The sequence below is a fragment of the Fusarium fujikuroi genome, chromosome FFUJ_chr04, assembly GCF_900079805.1.
Source record: "Fusarium fujikuroi IMI 58289 draft genome, chromosome FFUJ_chr04".
Taxonomy (NCBI): domain Eukaryota; kingdom Fungi; phylum Ascomycota; class Sordariomycetes; order Hypocreales; family Nectriaceae; genus Fusarium; species Fusarium fujikuroi.
This window is the reverse complement of record NC_036625.1, coordinates 642452-657294: the sequence shown is the minus strand read 5'-3', so window position 1 is coordinate 657294 and position 14843 is coordinate 642452. Positions and strand designations below refer to the sequence as shown.

The window sequence follows — 14843 nt, the reverse complement described above, 5'->3', positions numbered from 1 at the left end:
CTCCGATACGTCGTATGCCTTTTAATAGCGAACCTCTACCGTCATAGACATCATATCACCTTCGACAGTCTTGAAATTACCTACACACTGTCCTGGAAGAGTTCCACCAAACACTCGGCCTACCAAACGTAGATCCTGCATACAATATCCCATATCCTTCCTGTCGTTGATTTATTTTTGCACGCCGAATCTTACTGCGCCTGACTCTCTTTTCCACTTGTCATCTTTCGACACTGAAATAACAGTCATTGCTCTGCGCCATCAACGTTGAAACCACGGCCGATATATCTCCGATGATGGGCGCTTCATTTGCATGAGCCTAAGACTTTAATTGAACTGAACACCGCCGATCGCTTCTCCTGGTCTTTCTGATCTGCTACTGACATCGATTGTGATATCCACGAGGCGCGCCGTCGTTCGCGCACCATCATGGACGGTGCTTCTCTCGTTACGGACGACCTTCTTGATCCCCCGCCTCGAATATACGAGCGACTTCGTCAGATAGCTGGTTATACCTGGGATGAAAGCCAGCTGCCTTTCCATTCTTCATACGACTTCTGGTAAATTCTCCGCTGTACTCCGCGAACCTTCATCATCAGGCCTCGCACTATAGCTGGCTTTCACCATGTTCATCTCATTCTCTGACCACGTCTAGGCATGTAATCGGCACGCGGTGGGTGTCGTCGGTGCCTTCGCCTTCGAGCTCTCACAATGCCTCGAGCCCAGGATCCGCCCTGAGGCTACATTCCGGCCGCCCATCGCCGTCAGAACCTTATGCCCAAATATCGAATATCGACGGGTACGATACTCAAGTAATAACGCCCCCGGCCTCATCGTCCTCCAATATACCAAGCGATGCCGCATATATCGAAGAACCAGTCGTTGCTCGTTTATCATATCACGCCCTGCGAGAGGAGCGGGCTTTTCACATAGCTAAAACCTTAATTGCCACTTCAGATCCGACAGGGGAGCACATTGTAAAACCTATCGACTTGATTAGGCTACAACCCCTTCCTGGTGATCGCGCACAGGTTGTTGTTTCTATATACCAGCATCCTGGACCCAACTATCTACTCGAAGTACTGGACATGGGACCAGCTTTCTACAGAGCTCGCATACAAGGAGAGACATTCAGCTCATTACGGAAGAACGAACCCGAACTGCGCCCGCCAATTTCTCTACAATATTTTCTAGATTTTGCTATAGGTGCAACTCAATGTCTGGAGCTTCTTCACCACAACCTTGGCATGATCCATGGCGAAATTCGAGGCGATGCGTTTCACTTCAATATCGAAACTGGGCAGGTCAAAGTTATGTCTTTTGGGTCTGGGATTCGCTCGTTCGAACACGGCCTGACCAGCACGGGATGGTCAACGCTTTCCAAAGAACTCGGGGCACAGAACAAACTCTTATATATAAGCCCTGAACAGACAGGACGAATGCCTGCTGAGCCAGATAGTCGGACCGACATTTACTCTTTGGGCGTTTTGTTCTGGACCCTACTGACTCAGAGGCCAGTCTTCGAAGGTGATAGTCCCCTCGACATCGTACAGGGTGTTCTTGGTCGAAGGATACCGAATGTCTCTACAGTGAGGCTTGATATCCCCGACGTGGTTGGAAGGATCATACAAAGATGCACGGCTAGGAATGTCCAGGACCGTTATCACTCGGCGAGCGGGCTTCGCCATGATTTGGTCAAGGTCCAGGAGTTTCTCGGTGACGGGGATTGGTTGGCACTTAAGGAGTGGAGGATTGGAACCAAAGACGTATCATCGTTCTTCATGCTTCCAGCAATCATGATCGGCCGCCAACGAGAGCAAGCAGAATTAGATAAGGTCATTGATCGCGTCGCAAAAAGCCATGCCATGAACTTGAAGGGAAACACGAACCGGTTCTCTGACGGCTCAACCTTGTCAAACGATATGGCCGCTTTTGACGACATTTCTAGCGAGGGGGCGAGCTCTGTGGATGGCACAAACTATCGCAGCGGTTCTTTTACCCACACTGCTTCTTCCGACCCTAAGCTACCAAAGACCAACTTCAACCCCTTATTTTCGGATACCCAGACGGTGTCTGGCGATACAATTTCATCTTCACCGTCAGGGACCCTTCCGAGAATTGCTAGACCATGGGAAAGACACCAGTCAATCTCAATTGAGACACGCAGTCTTGTCGATAGCTCAGGGCCCGATTCCCAAAATCGCCACAGCGTCGTAGAATCGACGGCGTCCAGCCTGTCAAGACAGCTGGGCTCGGCCAAGTTTAGACGGCGCGACCATTGTGAGGTTGTCACAATTGAGGGTGCAGGGGGTCTCGGAAAGAGCTGTCTTGTTCAGAGCGTTCTGGCGGATGCTAGGCGGCGGGGCTACTGTGCCACTGCGAAATTTGACACGGCAAGGAGAACAGCATTTGGACCTCTGCTTAAGCTGCTTTCGTCCCTGTTCAAGCAAGTCTGGGGTGAGAGGAACACGGAGACTCCTTTTCATCAGGGTCTCAAGCAGTTCGTTCGCCCCGTCTGGCCAATGTTGCACCGTCTCTTGGGCCTCCCGGAGTTTCTTCTCGGCCCCCCAGAAGCATCAATAGGCCGTTCGATCTCATCGTCTCTTCAATTCGCCTCCATCAGAGGGAATGGAAAGTCCGGGTTGAAACGAAGGGGGTCATCTCCTGGAAGTTCACCCAAACCAGTTGCCAGGAACCCCAGCGTTGCTTCACAATCATCTTCAGACTTTCTTCGAACGGGTACATCCACCAAGACAATGCGGTTGATGAATATATTCCTAGATGTACTTCGCGTGTTCACTGCACACAAGTTCATCTGTTTCTGCTTGGATGATCTTCACTTTGCCGACGATGAATCAATGGAGCTCATATCCCAAATCATCGCTTCGAGGATGAAAATGGTCATCATCATGACCTACCGAACGGAAGAAATCACATGGGATAAGATTCAAAGCATGATCCACCTCCCTGAAGGCGAAGGTATGTATTAATAGATGCTCTAGTCCTATGAATGACGACTAATTGCTACCAGCAGAGTATCCTCGTTCGGGCGGTCCTTTGGTCACGCGTATAACATTATCACCCTTGGCCGAAGACGACATAGTTCAATACGTCTCGACAACACTTTGTCGGCCAAAGGAAGAAGTCTTGCCTCTTGCGTTGGTGTTGCAATCCAAGACGGCTGGCAATCCATTCTACATGCGAGAGATGCTGAGTGCTTGTCATCGGAAGAAGTGTATCTGGTACGATTACAGAGACAGCCAATGGCATTATGACCTTGACAGGCTTTTTGAGCAATTCCAAGGGGAGAAGGATTACGACATACTTGATACAGGCTTCATAACACACCGGCTATCAGAGCTCCCTGCGGCAGCACGAACTCTTCTCGCTTGGGCTGCCCTTATCGGCAATTCATTCTCCTTTGAACTCATCTGTCATTTAATGGGGGGTGAGTTTGATTACCATGAGGATGATAAGGGATCATGTTGTGCAACGTTTACACACAAAACCTATTCGCAAGGAGAGGCAATTGCTGGTCTTCAAGCAGCCATACAGGCCTACATCATTGTGCCCAGTGAGACCGACGATCGATTTCGATTTGCCCATGACCGATACATTCATGCTTCAGCAGACCTGCAGGAATGCAACTCTCGGAAGATGCATTTCATTATTGCACAGACACTTCAAAAATACTATGGCGGCGAAAACCAACAGCTGGACAATACAGCCTCACATATTTGTGCAGCGGTTGACATCATCAAGAGACGAATTTCACATCGTTACCAATATCGCAAACTGTTGACGAGCTGCGCTCAAGCCGCCGCAGAGAGCGGTGCAAAGCCTACAGCCGCAAAATATTACAATACTGCTCTTACTCTCCTCCAGGACGACCCCTGGACAGACGGCAAAGAAGATGTATCTTACGATGAAACAATGCAGCTCCACCTCAGAGCAGCAGAGTGTTATCTTTACATGGGCCAATATACCGCGGCGAACGAGATTCTCAACACTATTTTCAAGAATGGGAAATCGCCATTCGATAAAGCACCAGCATACGTCTTGCAGTCGAGAATATACGCCCAGAGTGGTGATTCCGCTTCTGCTCTAGTTTCACTCAAAGACTGCCTGGTCGGCCTTGGGGTCACTGTCGATGATGAGCCAAGCTTCAAAAAGTGCGATGAGAAGTTCGAGCGCTTATCAATCCAGATTCAAACGATGGGACGTGGCGAACTCCTCAACTATAAGCAAGCAGAGGATCCTAGTGTCGCACCTGTCGGAGCCGTGCTGGCCGAAACCATCAGCGCTGCTTGGTGGAGCGACGGGTTACGGTACTATCATCTCACTCTCATGATGGTCGAGATGCATCTCGAAAGAGGCGCGTATCCACAGTCCGGAATGGCATTCCTCTATCTTGCGATGATCGCATTGTCCCGATTCAATATGACACAATTTGCGGTAGAGCTTGGCAATACGTCCCAAGAGTTGCTCTACCAATCACGGGACCCCTTCTTTCTCGCACGTGGTTTGATGCTCTACTCAATTTGTATCGGACATGTTCACATGACGATGCCCATGATTACGGCTCAGATGGAGGACGCCGTAGAGTATGCATCAGTCGCTGGTGACAGGATATCAACCATCATGAGCTACGGCGTGTCCTCGGTTTTCAAGTTCTTCAGCGGAGAAGCCTGCTCAGACCTCGAGGGCTTCTGTCAATATGGCTGCGAGGAAATTCCCAACTGGTATGCTGATTCTAGAGGAGGTTCAATACTCATTGCTGTCAGGCAGCTCTCCCGGGCTCTTCAGGGCAAGACTCGCACTCGCAACGCCTTGGAAGTCATGAACGACGAGACACATAACGCGGAGAACTACAAGAAATGGCTGATCAGCTGTAGCCGTAAGAGCAACCGCTCTGTCACCTTCTATGAGAGCTTCGAGATCATACCCCTATTCCTTTACGGACATTATGAGCGTGCCGTGGAAATTGGAAGCCATGCCGTTGATCAACTTAGTATGCTCTGGTCAGCACACAACAGTAGGTTGATACTGTTGTTCCACGGCCTCGCCCGTGCTGGATACCTGCTACAAAAGCTCCAACTCCCCTGCTCCCCAACTGAAGACTTCTCCTCGCAGGTCGAAGAGGTCATAAAGGAATTGCGTCACTACGTGAAGATGATGGACGAGTGGTGCACTGTTTCCGACATTAATTACCTAAGTTGGATGAAGTTTCTGCAAGCACAGGTTGAGGAATTATCTCTGAACCATGGGAATGCCATTCAGCACTATGAGCAAGCATTGGATCATGCAGCTGAGCATAATTCCGTTTTTGATGAAGCTCTTGGTAACTATCTTATGGCTGGTATGTTCATTCGACGAAGTGCGCGCCGGTCAGCTCGAGCAGCACTTCTTGAAGCAGTTGGCTTATTCCGGCAGATGGGGGCTCTCGGTGTTTCAAAAGCCATCGAGGAGGAACACAGCCTGTTGCTACATGGTCCTACAAGAAACTACCGTACTTGCGATACTGGTGTCCAAACCGACTTTGTCGCTGATACCACCTCAGTTCAATACAGGACTGGAGAGGCAGAGGACGGTGGAGATCTTGCACGCATCCCTTCTAACACGATGAACATGGCCGACCTCAACAAGGGCGAGCGCATAGGGGCATGGCGAGGCTCAATGAACATTCAGGCCGAGCCCGGGGCGGGACTGCCTGCTCTCGATATGATCGATCTGCACGCCATTCTTGTCTCGTCACAGGTCATCTCTTCTATGCTGCAAGTCGACGAGCTTTTGAAGACTATGTGCGATGTCATCTTACAGACTTGTGGTGGCTCAGCTACGCTGGCTGCCATTGTTGTCCAAGAGAACGACATAAATACTTGGTGTGTAGCAGCGAGTGGTGATCCTGAGAAAGGAGCTTCCGCCCATATACCGGGCATCCCTATATCAGGAACCTCACTTATTGCAGAGAATGTTGTTCTCTACTCTACCCGCTTCCTTGAGTCAGTTTTTGTCCCTGACCTGATATCTGATGAGAGATTCGGCAATGTCAACGAGTCCTGGCTTCAGAGAAACCCCGTTGGCAAGAGTATTATTGCGATTCCGATCTGTCATGGCAACAAACCTCTGCTTGGCGTGCTCTATCTGGAGGGTGAACCGGGCGCATTCACAGATCGCAACGTGACGGTCCTGCAGCTTCTTGTCAACCAAATTGGCATTAGCTACTCGAACGCCCTTGCGATGAAGAATGTTGAGAAAATATCAGCAGAAAACCGTTCTATGGTAGCCGTTCAGAAGCGCGCACTTGCCAAAGCCCTTGAAGCAGAGACAAAGGCCAAGAACGCGGAAGCGGAAGCCAAGCGAAATGTCAAGCTTGCGGAGGAAGCGGCGAAGGCGAAATCCATCTTCTTGGCCAATGTGTCGCACGAACTTCGCACTCCTCTCAATGGCGTAATCGGCAACTCGGAGCTTCTTCGCGACAGTGATCTGAACAAGGATCAGCTCGAGATGGCCGACTCGATTCGAGTTTCCGCTGATCTGCTATTGACGGTGATCAATGACATATTGGACTTCTCCAAGATGGAGGCAGACAAGATGAAGTTGTACATCATTGCCTTCAACCCCGAAGATATGGTCCGCGAAGTCGTCCGGGCTGTCTCTTACAGCAATCGTGAGAAGACGTCCAAGAAGAATGTCAAGATCGTACAAAACATCAACTTACCGCCCATGCTAATCTACGGCGACCCTATCCGTTTACACCAGGTTTTGGGCAATCTCATTGGAAACAGTCTGAAGTTCACCGAAGATGGTTCGATCACTATTGGTGCTCGACTGGACAAGGAGACAAAGGAGCACGCCACCCTCACTTTCTGGGTTCGAGATACTGGCATCGGTATTCCTCCTCAGCAATTGGCCAAACTGTTCCAACCCTTCAGCCAAGCGGATGCTAGCACAGCGAGAAAATACGGCGGAAGCGGTCTCGGTCTCAGCATCTGCAAGTCTCTCATTGAGACGATGATGAAGGGCAAGATTCGGCTCGAGAGTGAAGAGAATGTGGGCACGACTGCTTGGTTTACTGTCACGTTTGAGAAGGCCAAGCCTGATGTTGCTGCAGGAGACGCGCAGACCAAAACCACGCCATCTGTCGACCGATACTACGCAGCAACTTCACCTGTGGAGAGGGCAGAATCGCCAAACCCTTATCTGGACTTGTCTAAGGTACCCAAGGATGAGATCCGCATCTGTGTTGCTGAGGACAACCCCATCAACCAAAAGATCGCTATACAATACGTGCAGAGATTGGGTTACAAGGGCGTTGTTGCATACGACAACGGCCTCAAGGCTGTGGAAGGGCTCCGGCAAAAGGCCAAAGAGGGCAAACCGTATCACGTTGTCTTGATGGACGTCCAGATGCCGGTTCTTGACGGTTATGAGGCGACAAAGCTAATCCGGAAGGACTCTCTCGATGCAGTGCGCACTATTTTGGTCATTGCCATGACCGCTTCTGCTATCCAAGGCGATAGGGAGAAGTGCTTGGCTGCTGGTATGAATGACTATCTCGCCAAGCCAGTTAGATCAGAGATTCTGAAAAAGAAGCTCGACGCATATCTCAGCGTTGAGGTAAGGGAATCCGGTGTTGCAGGAATTTCACTGACATGACGCAGCACCCACCGCCAAAACCAGAATCTTCTCCCTCAGTGCAACACGACTCATCATCCACGCCTAGCCCCCACACGCAACCCGGAGTCGCTACTCACAGATCTAACTCATCGTTTACTCTTCCATCTCCTGTAGTTAAAACGAGTGTGGCAACAAAGGGATTGGCCAACATGTCTCTTGATCCGATGCAGGAAGAAGTCGTGTTCAACCAACCAGTTGACCAGACGGCTCTACAAGCACAAGACAGCCCTGTCTTCAACAGAGAACAAGAGCCATCGCCACTAGCCATTCGTGGCAGTTCACCTCACTCGATCCATACCTCTGGCCTTGGCCGCGTTTCAAGTGATGATCGGTCTGTAGACACGGCATCAATCGCAGACAGCTCAACCTCCCAGTCACAGAAGCGACTGCCTCGAAAGCTTGTCAAAAATCGCCGCAACAGCGAGTCAAACAGTGAGCGACCATCGCTTAGCAACGTATATAACGACAAGTCGCGAGGTGTTCTCAAAAAACCACAACGGCAGAGCACGACGAATCTTGTTGAAGAGAGCCAAAAAGCGGAGAACAACTCTTGCAGTTCTGGGAAAGATTCTAGCAAACGCAGTAGCCTGACGTCCTCTGCCTCATCATTGAAGGATCGAATTTTCCCTCATTAGGATAATCAAGACATCTTTGCTTGACGACGTCAGGCAAAGCCTCATCACTTTTCTGGTGAGGCACGATTCTTGCAGGCTCTGAATCCCAACATAATTATCTACGGCACCCGGCCTGACCTATTTTATGGACCTATATTTCCAACATGGCGAAGGGAGCACCAATGGATGAAATGAATTTATGGTTGTGTTCGGAATATGGTAGGGACTATTGAGGATGACTGGTGGAGCGGAACTTGATGTTCATGGATTTGGTGGATTATGCGGACAAAGAAAAAGACATTCTATATGGGTGGGCGAAAAGAGCTTTCTCCCGCCTCACAACCTTCATGCTATTGGGCATGATCTAAATTTTGTGTAATTGTTTTTACTTCAGCGAGGAGCATTCGAGGAGGATGGGGGCTTGTGTTGAGGCGTAGGTGAGCGAGGGCATTCGATTCTTGATGGCTAAGGGGGTAAATGTTATGTGGTGGGCTGTTTGGAACCCTGCAAGATACCTCGTTTTTGCTTTATCCTATTCTCGCGGAAATCATCGACTCAGCATAGATAGCATGGTCCACTGTTTGGGGACCAGAGCGCCAAAAAGAACAGAGAATATGCCACAGTACAGTTGAACTAGCATGATATGGTTTGTGAGAGTTTAGCATTACAGATACAGAACGTTGTGAGGGTCCCTGACAATGAAATTTTATACACCTTCTGAGCTCTAAGGAACTGTAATTTGGTTGACGGATACACAGTGATAGCATACAGTGCCCTTCGGTTTACCTCGAACAAAGCTCCACGTTAGTTCGCCGAAGCTTGACACCATAAGGATTGAAGGGTGTAGTGAATCCGAGGAACCAAGCTTAATAACCATGGCCATAAATGGATATGATCAACATGGAGGAAAGGGTAAGATGGAGGTGAGGAGCCACATGGGGGACTCACGCTAGCGGCCGTTGGCGACAAACAACGCATTGGTGTCCGAGATTAACTTAACTTAGATGAGACGAGTCTCCGACGACATCTATTCAAGATAGGTCAGACCCTACGGCCTGACTGCATGTGTCGACGGGATGATAGCCACACATACCGTCACAACAAGTGGCGAGGGTGACGGGGTGGAGAAGCGGAAAAGGAGTTGACGTGTAAGCTGACCAACCGATCAATTCTCGATCAATTGCAGATCCCGGCTTGTCTGGTTGGTCAATGATGAACCTTGGCTCAAGGATTCGATCTCGCGTAAATACATGCAGATGTCACTGTGGAGGGGAAGGGGTTCTCAGCTGGCAATGTGCAAGCCCACTGAGAGTTAAGCCAGTTCAGGACCTGATTTGGGTTGCAGCAGGAAGAAAAACCAGTCGTGGCAACATTGCTGCCTTTTGTCTCTGGGAACCATGCGCAATTTTCCCCTCATGTTGTTTTCGTCATAGTTCAGTCCGAGCCTTGAAGCTGTTGGTACATGAAGACGAGGTCTCATGATCTAATATCACTATCCTTTCTATGTAATAAAAATTTGGAACTCGGAACGACCAGGTATAGCAGCTGGGAGGCAAGGGAGCATACGTACCGAGAGTAGCTGTGGTCCGTGGACTAACAGATACGCGTCCTTGTTCCTTGATTATTTGTTGCTAGGCCAGCAAGCCAGACTGAAGTCAACATCTAGAAACAGCATCTCGTATTTGGGTGATATCAATGGAGGAAGATGATCGACAGAGACAAAGGAGCTCAGACGGGCAAATAAGATCTCTCGCCACGTAGTTGAAGTCGGAGTGATCTAGTCGTGTTGCAGGTTCTGGTATGTACGGAAGCCGGCCTTTTCAGTCAGGGCGGGTAGGTTTTCATCAATTCCGAACTACCAAACAGAGAAGGATACTCTCTGGCATCCAGTGCAGCCTCTGGTGTCGATCCCTACACAATGGCTTGCCTTAAATCTTGGGGCTCGTGGGTTCTGGCACGACAGACACATGTCAGATGGGACGGGGGGCGCTAGCAGGGGAATCACTTCGCTGATCTTGATCGCCCGAATAATCAAGGGCTTGAGGTTGAGATGTGGGTTATCGAATCATTTACTTATCGACACGTCCGGTAGCCTAGTGATCGACCATGGCCATTTCTTGTTTGATGCGGAAGTTTTTGAAGTCGATTCGGTACTTCATACAGGGTAGATACTCTACAGCTAGACCGCAATGGCCAGTAGTGTAACGGTGCCTGGGTGCAAGTAGCCGATCACCAGAAAAATCTCGGAAGCCAGATAGGTACACAGACATTATAGCGGTGGGTTCCCGCAAAACAAAGCCGAGTTTCGTATCCTAATTTAGTTACCCGAAACCGAGTCTGTCAATTTACTCGAAGATTGTGAGTATGTGGACGTGATCACAAGTGCAGGCTTTGGACTCAGTCATGTCAGTCAACCAACAACAAGGTGACCATTGGTTTGTGTTGGGCAAAGCGGAATTATCTGACACGTCTCCATAAGTTACCCCTTGACTAGATAGGTAAGGCAGGGCGTTTAAAAAGGATGCATGGCACTGGATTCGAGGTGAGTCCCGTCTAGACCAGACCCGCACATGGATCGGGATAGCTTAGATCCAAAAACTACAAGGGTATCATCGGATTGGGCCGACCACGAGGGTGGGTGGGAAAGTCGCTTAAAGGCTAGCTGCCGATCCATCAGCTCATACAGGCAAACAAGAACCTCCAGCTTCATGGGTGGCAGCAAATCAAACGAGCCTACCAAGATAGGCCATTGTGCCTGAGCGAGCCCTGTCGCAAATCCTGGGCTGCGACTAATTAGTAAAGGATCTGCGAAATTGAGTTGCTTGATGTGCAGTACGGAGTAGTCCGTAAAGCAAGGCACAATGAACAGTAGAGCAGGTAATCGTGGCCCGTCAATAGGCATACGGTACTTGTGATCAGGGAAAAAAAGATTTGAAAGTCAATCTCCTTCCTTAGTTGTTAAGGAAACTCCATGATAAATCACGTCCACGTTCATTAGCATCAGACAGACAAGCGTCTAGATGTAATTGAGCTATTCAACAAGCCACCAGATGAAGACGGACATACATAGTAGAAGTTGATTGAGGCAGGCCCCTGTCCCTACAGCTGACATGGTGCGGCAAAAAGCACCAGTTCCTTTCACACGCATGTGTATTCCATATGTGAACGAGCACATCATAAGCTTGAGTCAAGTTGGTAGGCGTAGGTAACGAGCGAGACCAGGATTGCAAATTGGAGAACCACAAAGGGATCAGTGCATCTGTTGACAATGTATGCATGGATGCCCTCAAGTTGCGGCTGAGGCTCTGAACAGCTTTGCTAGTAGATGACATGTGTAAACGGCTAGTGTGGCAACTTAGTCGCTTGATTCATTTAAACTCGGGCTCAGAGATTTGCGCAGATGATATCAGGTGCTGTGGTGCATCGGAGGCAACATCCATTATGTCGTTCAAACTACAGGCGGGCAAACCTAAGACAAGGTTGAGACGTGCATGCGACCAGTTAAGTCGTTCCGTTTCTGTTGGGTAAAGTATGCAAAACGGAGATGATTCATCTCATATCAATGCTGCTGTTTGATGTGTGGTTCATTGTAGGATGATGGATCCAGACTTGCAGGAGACAAGGATAATGATGCACGAGTCCAAGTGAGATGACAAAGTGTGGGACAGGAAGCCAGGGATAGAGGGTAGATGACGAGATGAGAGTGCAGTCAAGCAAGGAAGTCGTTGGACGAGATGAAAATGGGAGGAAATGCCCAGTTTGGAAAAACTTCCACCAAAACAACAAAGATGAGGGGAATGTCGTAGAAGGAGCTGGGCAGGGACAGGGGACAGGGTGTGACTTGGTGTTTCAGATGTCCATTCTCGACATGGGGTTTCCAAGCTGCAGGTGCGTCTCGGGCCCGACCGACCAACTTATTCTCTAATTGGACAAAGCATGATATGGTCCTGGGATCCCTAGTCCTTGGAACTGGGAGAGCATGCCCTAGCGGATGTTCATTGGTACAAGATTTGCAAGGAGCCTCACTAGGAACACTCCCTCCAAGCTAGTACTAACTAATGCACCTACCTTACCTTCCATTACATAGATGTTGGCTCCCACCTCAGTCCGAGGTAGATCTGGAGACGTTGTACCATAGTACTCCCGTTCATCTCCGTACTATGCAATCATCGGGAAAAGATGCTTGCATAGAATCATCACTAAGGCCAATGTAGATGAGTAGTGCAACCAACAGAGATGTGAGATAATCTTTGATGCTGACTTCTACGAACCTGTAGGTCATGTAATTTTCGATCCAGGAAAGTACTTCACACAGCGTCGCTCTACCGATACTGTCATTTGATCCGATATCCCAATAGCGGACAGAGGGGTCAAAATAACCCAGAAAGGTGGGAATTTGATCGCGCCTTGATTCCTCCAGTTCGTGCTTATTACCTAGTTGGTAAAGCAAGACAAATTGGGCCTTGTACTTGACCTGATTCGTACTCCGAGCGCAAAGTTCGTACGACTCGTCCAGTATGAGAGACCATGGATCTCCTTGTACAACAAAGCTGTTGTGAAGCAGAGAAACCGGACGGAATGTTCGAGAGGGCATCGGATGCTATGATGGTGGCACTTGTGCAGGAACTTTCTACGACTCCCAGGCACTGAATTATCCCCAACAAGCCAAAGCTAGTGAAGAATAGGCATCACAACAGATGGGGCTAACATCAACGTCAACCAAATTTTCGAAACTTGGCTCAACTCAGAACTACCACCGGCGACAGACTAGATTCGAATTGGAAGCCAAGTTTGTGCAAATATCGCTGCATTCACTCCAAGATTCTTGAATCTCTTCCCAGGTGAAATCGTCCCTTGCAGGTGACTCGCTTCCAAGTACTAGTTACAATTCCGCAGAGGTAAGGGATGGATTTCAGAAAGCCCTGTATGTCTCTACGCGAAACAAATAGAACAATATAAGGAAGCGCGCTTAGAGGCAGCTAAGACAGGTACAAGAAACTATACCTGTAAGGTCGAAATAAAAATGAACTCTATTATCTACGTATTTTGCTCTTTTCATCGCATCTGAGGATGTCGAGGGTCCGATAACCTCATATGGCCTGGGTCCCGTACGCCTTGTTGTGTGCATAAAGCCATATCCTGGCTGCTGCCATGTAAACATCTGTTTTCATAAGTTAACCATGGTTGAGAGGGAATGGGTGGTTGATCCTGAGCTAGCCCAACAAACGAATTCGAATTTTGAGGGACTGATCAACAATCTTTTATCCGCGTACCCAGGTCAGAACCTTGACCTGGATCGTGGCGCATTTCCGATATCTAACGGCGCACAACAAGGTGTGGTAACGGTTTTCGAGAGGGTGGGGCTTTCTCAAAGGGTGGGGTACCGCTCGCCTGAGCTTGCTCATCTTTGCCCATAGGGTTGATGAACGATTGCTTGGATGGGTTCTGGCTACCTAACTCAAAGAAGCTTCCCGTTTCCTTTCCTACGTCGAACGAGATCAGTCTCGAGTTGTGGGCTTGTAAAGCTGCTGAATCCTTGTGAACTAGACGAATCTGCCGGCACACAGCAGTATACGCCTGGTCAGGAGGGAGTGTCCCACTGGCCGTTCTTATGCTACCCAATACATAGGTGGGTAGCTTGGCCTTCGACTAAAGCTGCAGAGAGAATCTTCAAATGGCCTAGTGAACCACCACCACGAGAAGGTCATGCTGCAACGTGCTTTTGACGACGGACCTGGCAAGTGTGGCTGCGTGGCGACAGGTTCAAGCCTTCAAGGATGAATTTTGGGGGAAGACCCCGCCCATCACTTTGGTGAGCCTTGAGCAACGCTAATCTGTATTACTACCAGGCGGCGAGAGGTCCTGCAGAAGGGTTGGGTATTAGATTGGATCGACTAGAAAGAGGGTGCCAAATTTTCTCGACCAATGCATCATGACCAAACCTGGGCATCATTGTTGGCCCTGATCCTGGAAAGGCTGACTACTAAGGCAAGCAGGCCTGGTAGCCTCCGTGGGTTACTCTGACATCTGGCCCTTTGGTATGAGTATGTTTGGGAACAGACTAGATCTGCAACAGCTTGAGACGGTTTTATGATGACGAAATGTGATGCTGGGCTGCTACTGGACATCGTGAGCACCAGCTACCCGTTATACAGTCATTGACTTGTGATAGGATCGGACATTTCATGATCGGAGACTAGTGTCTGACAATGCCTCGTCTTGGCCAACTTCCCTTCATGCGTAATCGTCAGCAGGTGGGAAAATATATGTACATAGAATATCTCCCTGTAACTTCGGTAAAGTGGGTTGGCAGGATGGAGATTTGCAAAGATGAAACGCGGAACCGCGACATGAAGGGGGACGTCTTTGGTGGATGTAAGCAAGCCCACACACAAAAGTAATACCTACCTACCTCCTACCTAGCTTGTTCAAACTCAGCGCCACATGAGGTCGGAAGGAGCGGCTGAAGGAACTCGGTCACAAGCTAATTGCAAGGCATCTTGGCCTAGACCTAGGCAAAGCCCAGAACCCAGGGCTATTGCCAGGGTG

The 14843-nt window shown here is 49.3% G+C and overlaps 2 protein-coding genes; one reads left to right on the top strand and one right to left on the bottom strand.

The window, feature by feature from the left end:
• Positions 1-429: 429 nt before the first annotated feature.
• On the top strand, positions 430-8315 carry FFUJ_13189 (related to histidine kinase tcsA protein; the record flags this gene model as incomplete). XM_023575843.1 has 4 exons in its annotated part: positions 430-560; positions 656-2979; positions 3032-7620; positions 7665-8315. 4 exons carry the CDS (start codon positions 430-432, stop codon positions 8313-8315), a joined length of 7695 nt encoding a protein of 2564 aa, XP_023429093.1.
• Positions 8316-12441: 4126 nt separating this feature from the next.
• FFUJ_13188 (uncharacterized protein) lies at positions 12442-12888 on the bottom strand (the record flags this gene model as incomplete). The annotated part of the gene is made up of 1 exon (XM_023575842.1): positions 12442-12888. One exon carries the CDS (start codon positions 12886-12888, stop codon positions 12442-12444), a length of 447 nt encoding a protein of 148 aa, XP_023429092.1.
• Between the last annotated feature and the right edge of the window lie 1955 nt (positions 12889-14843).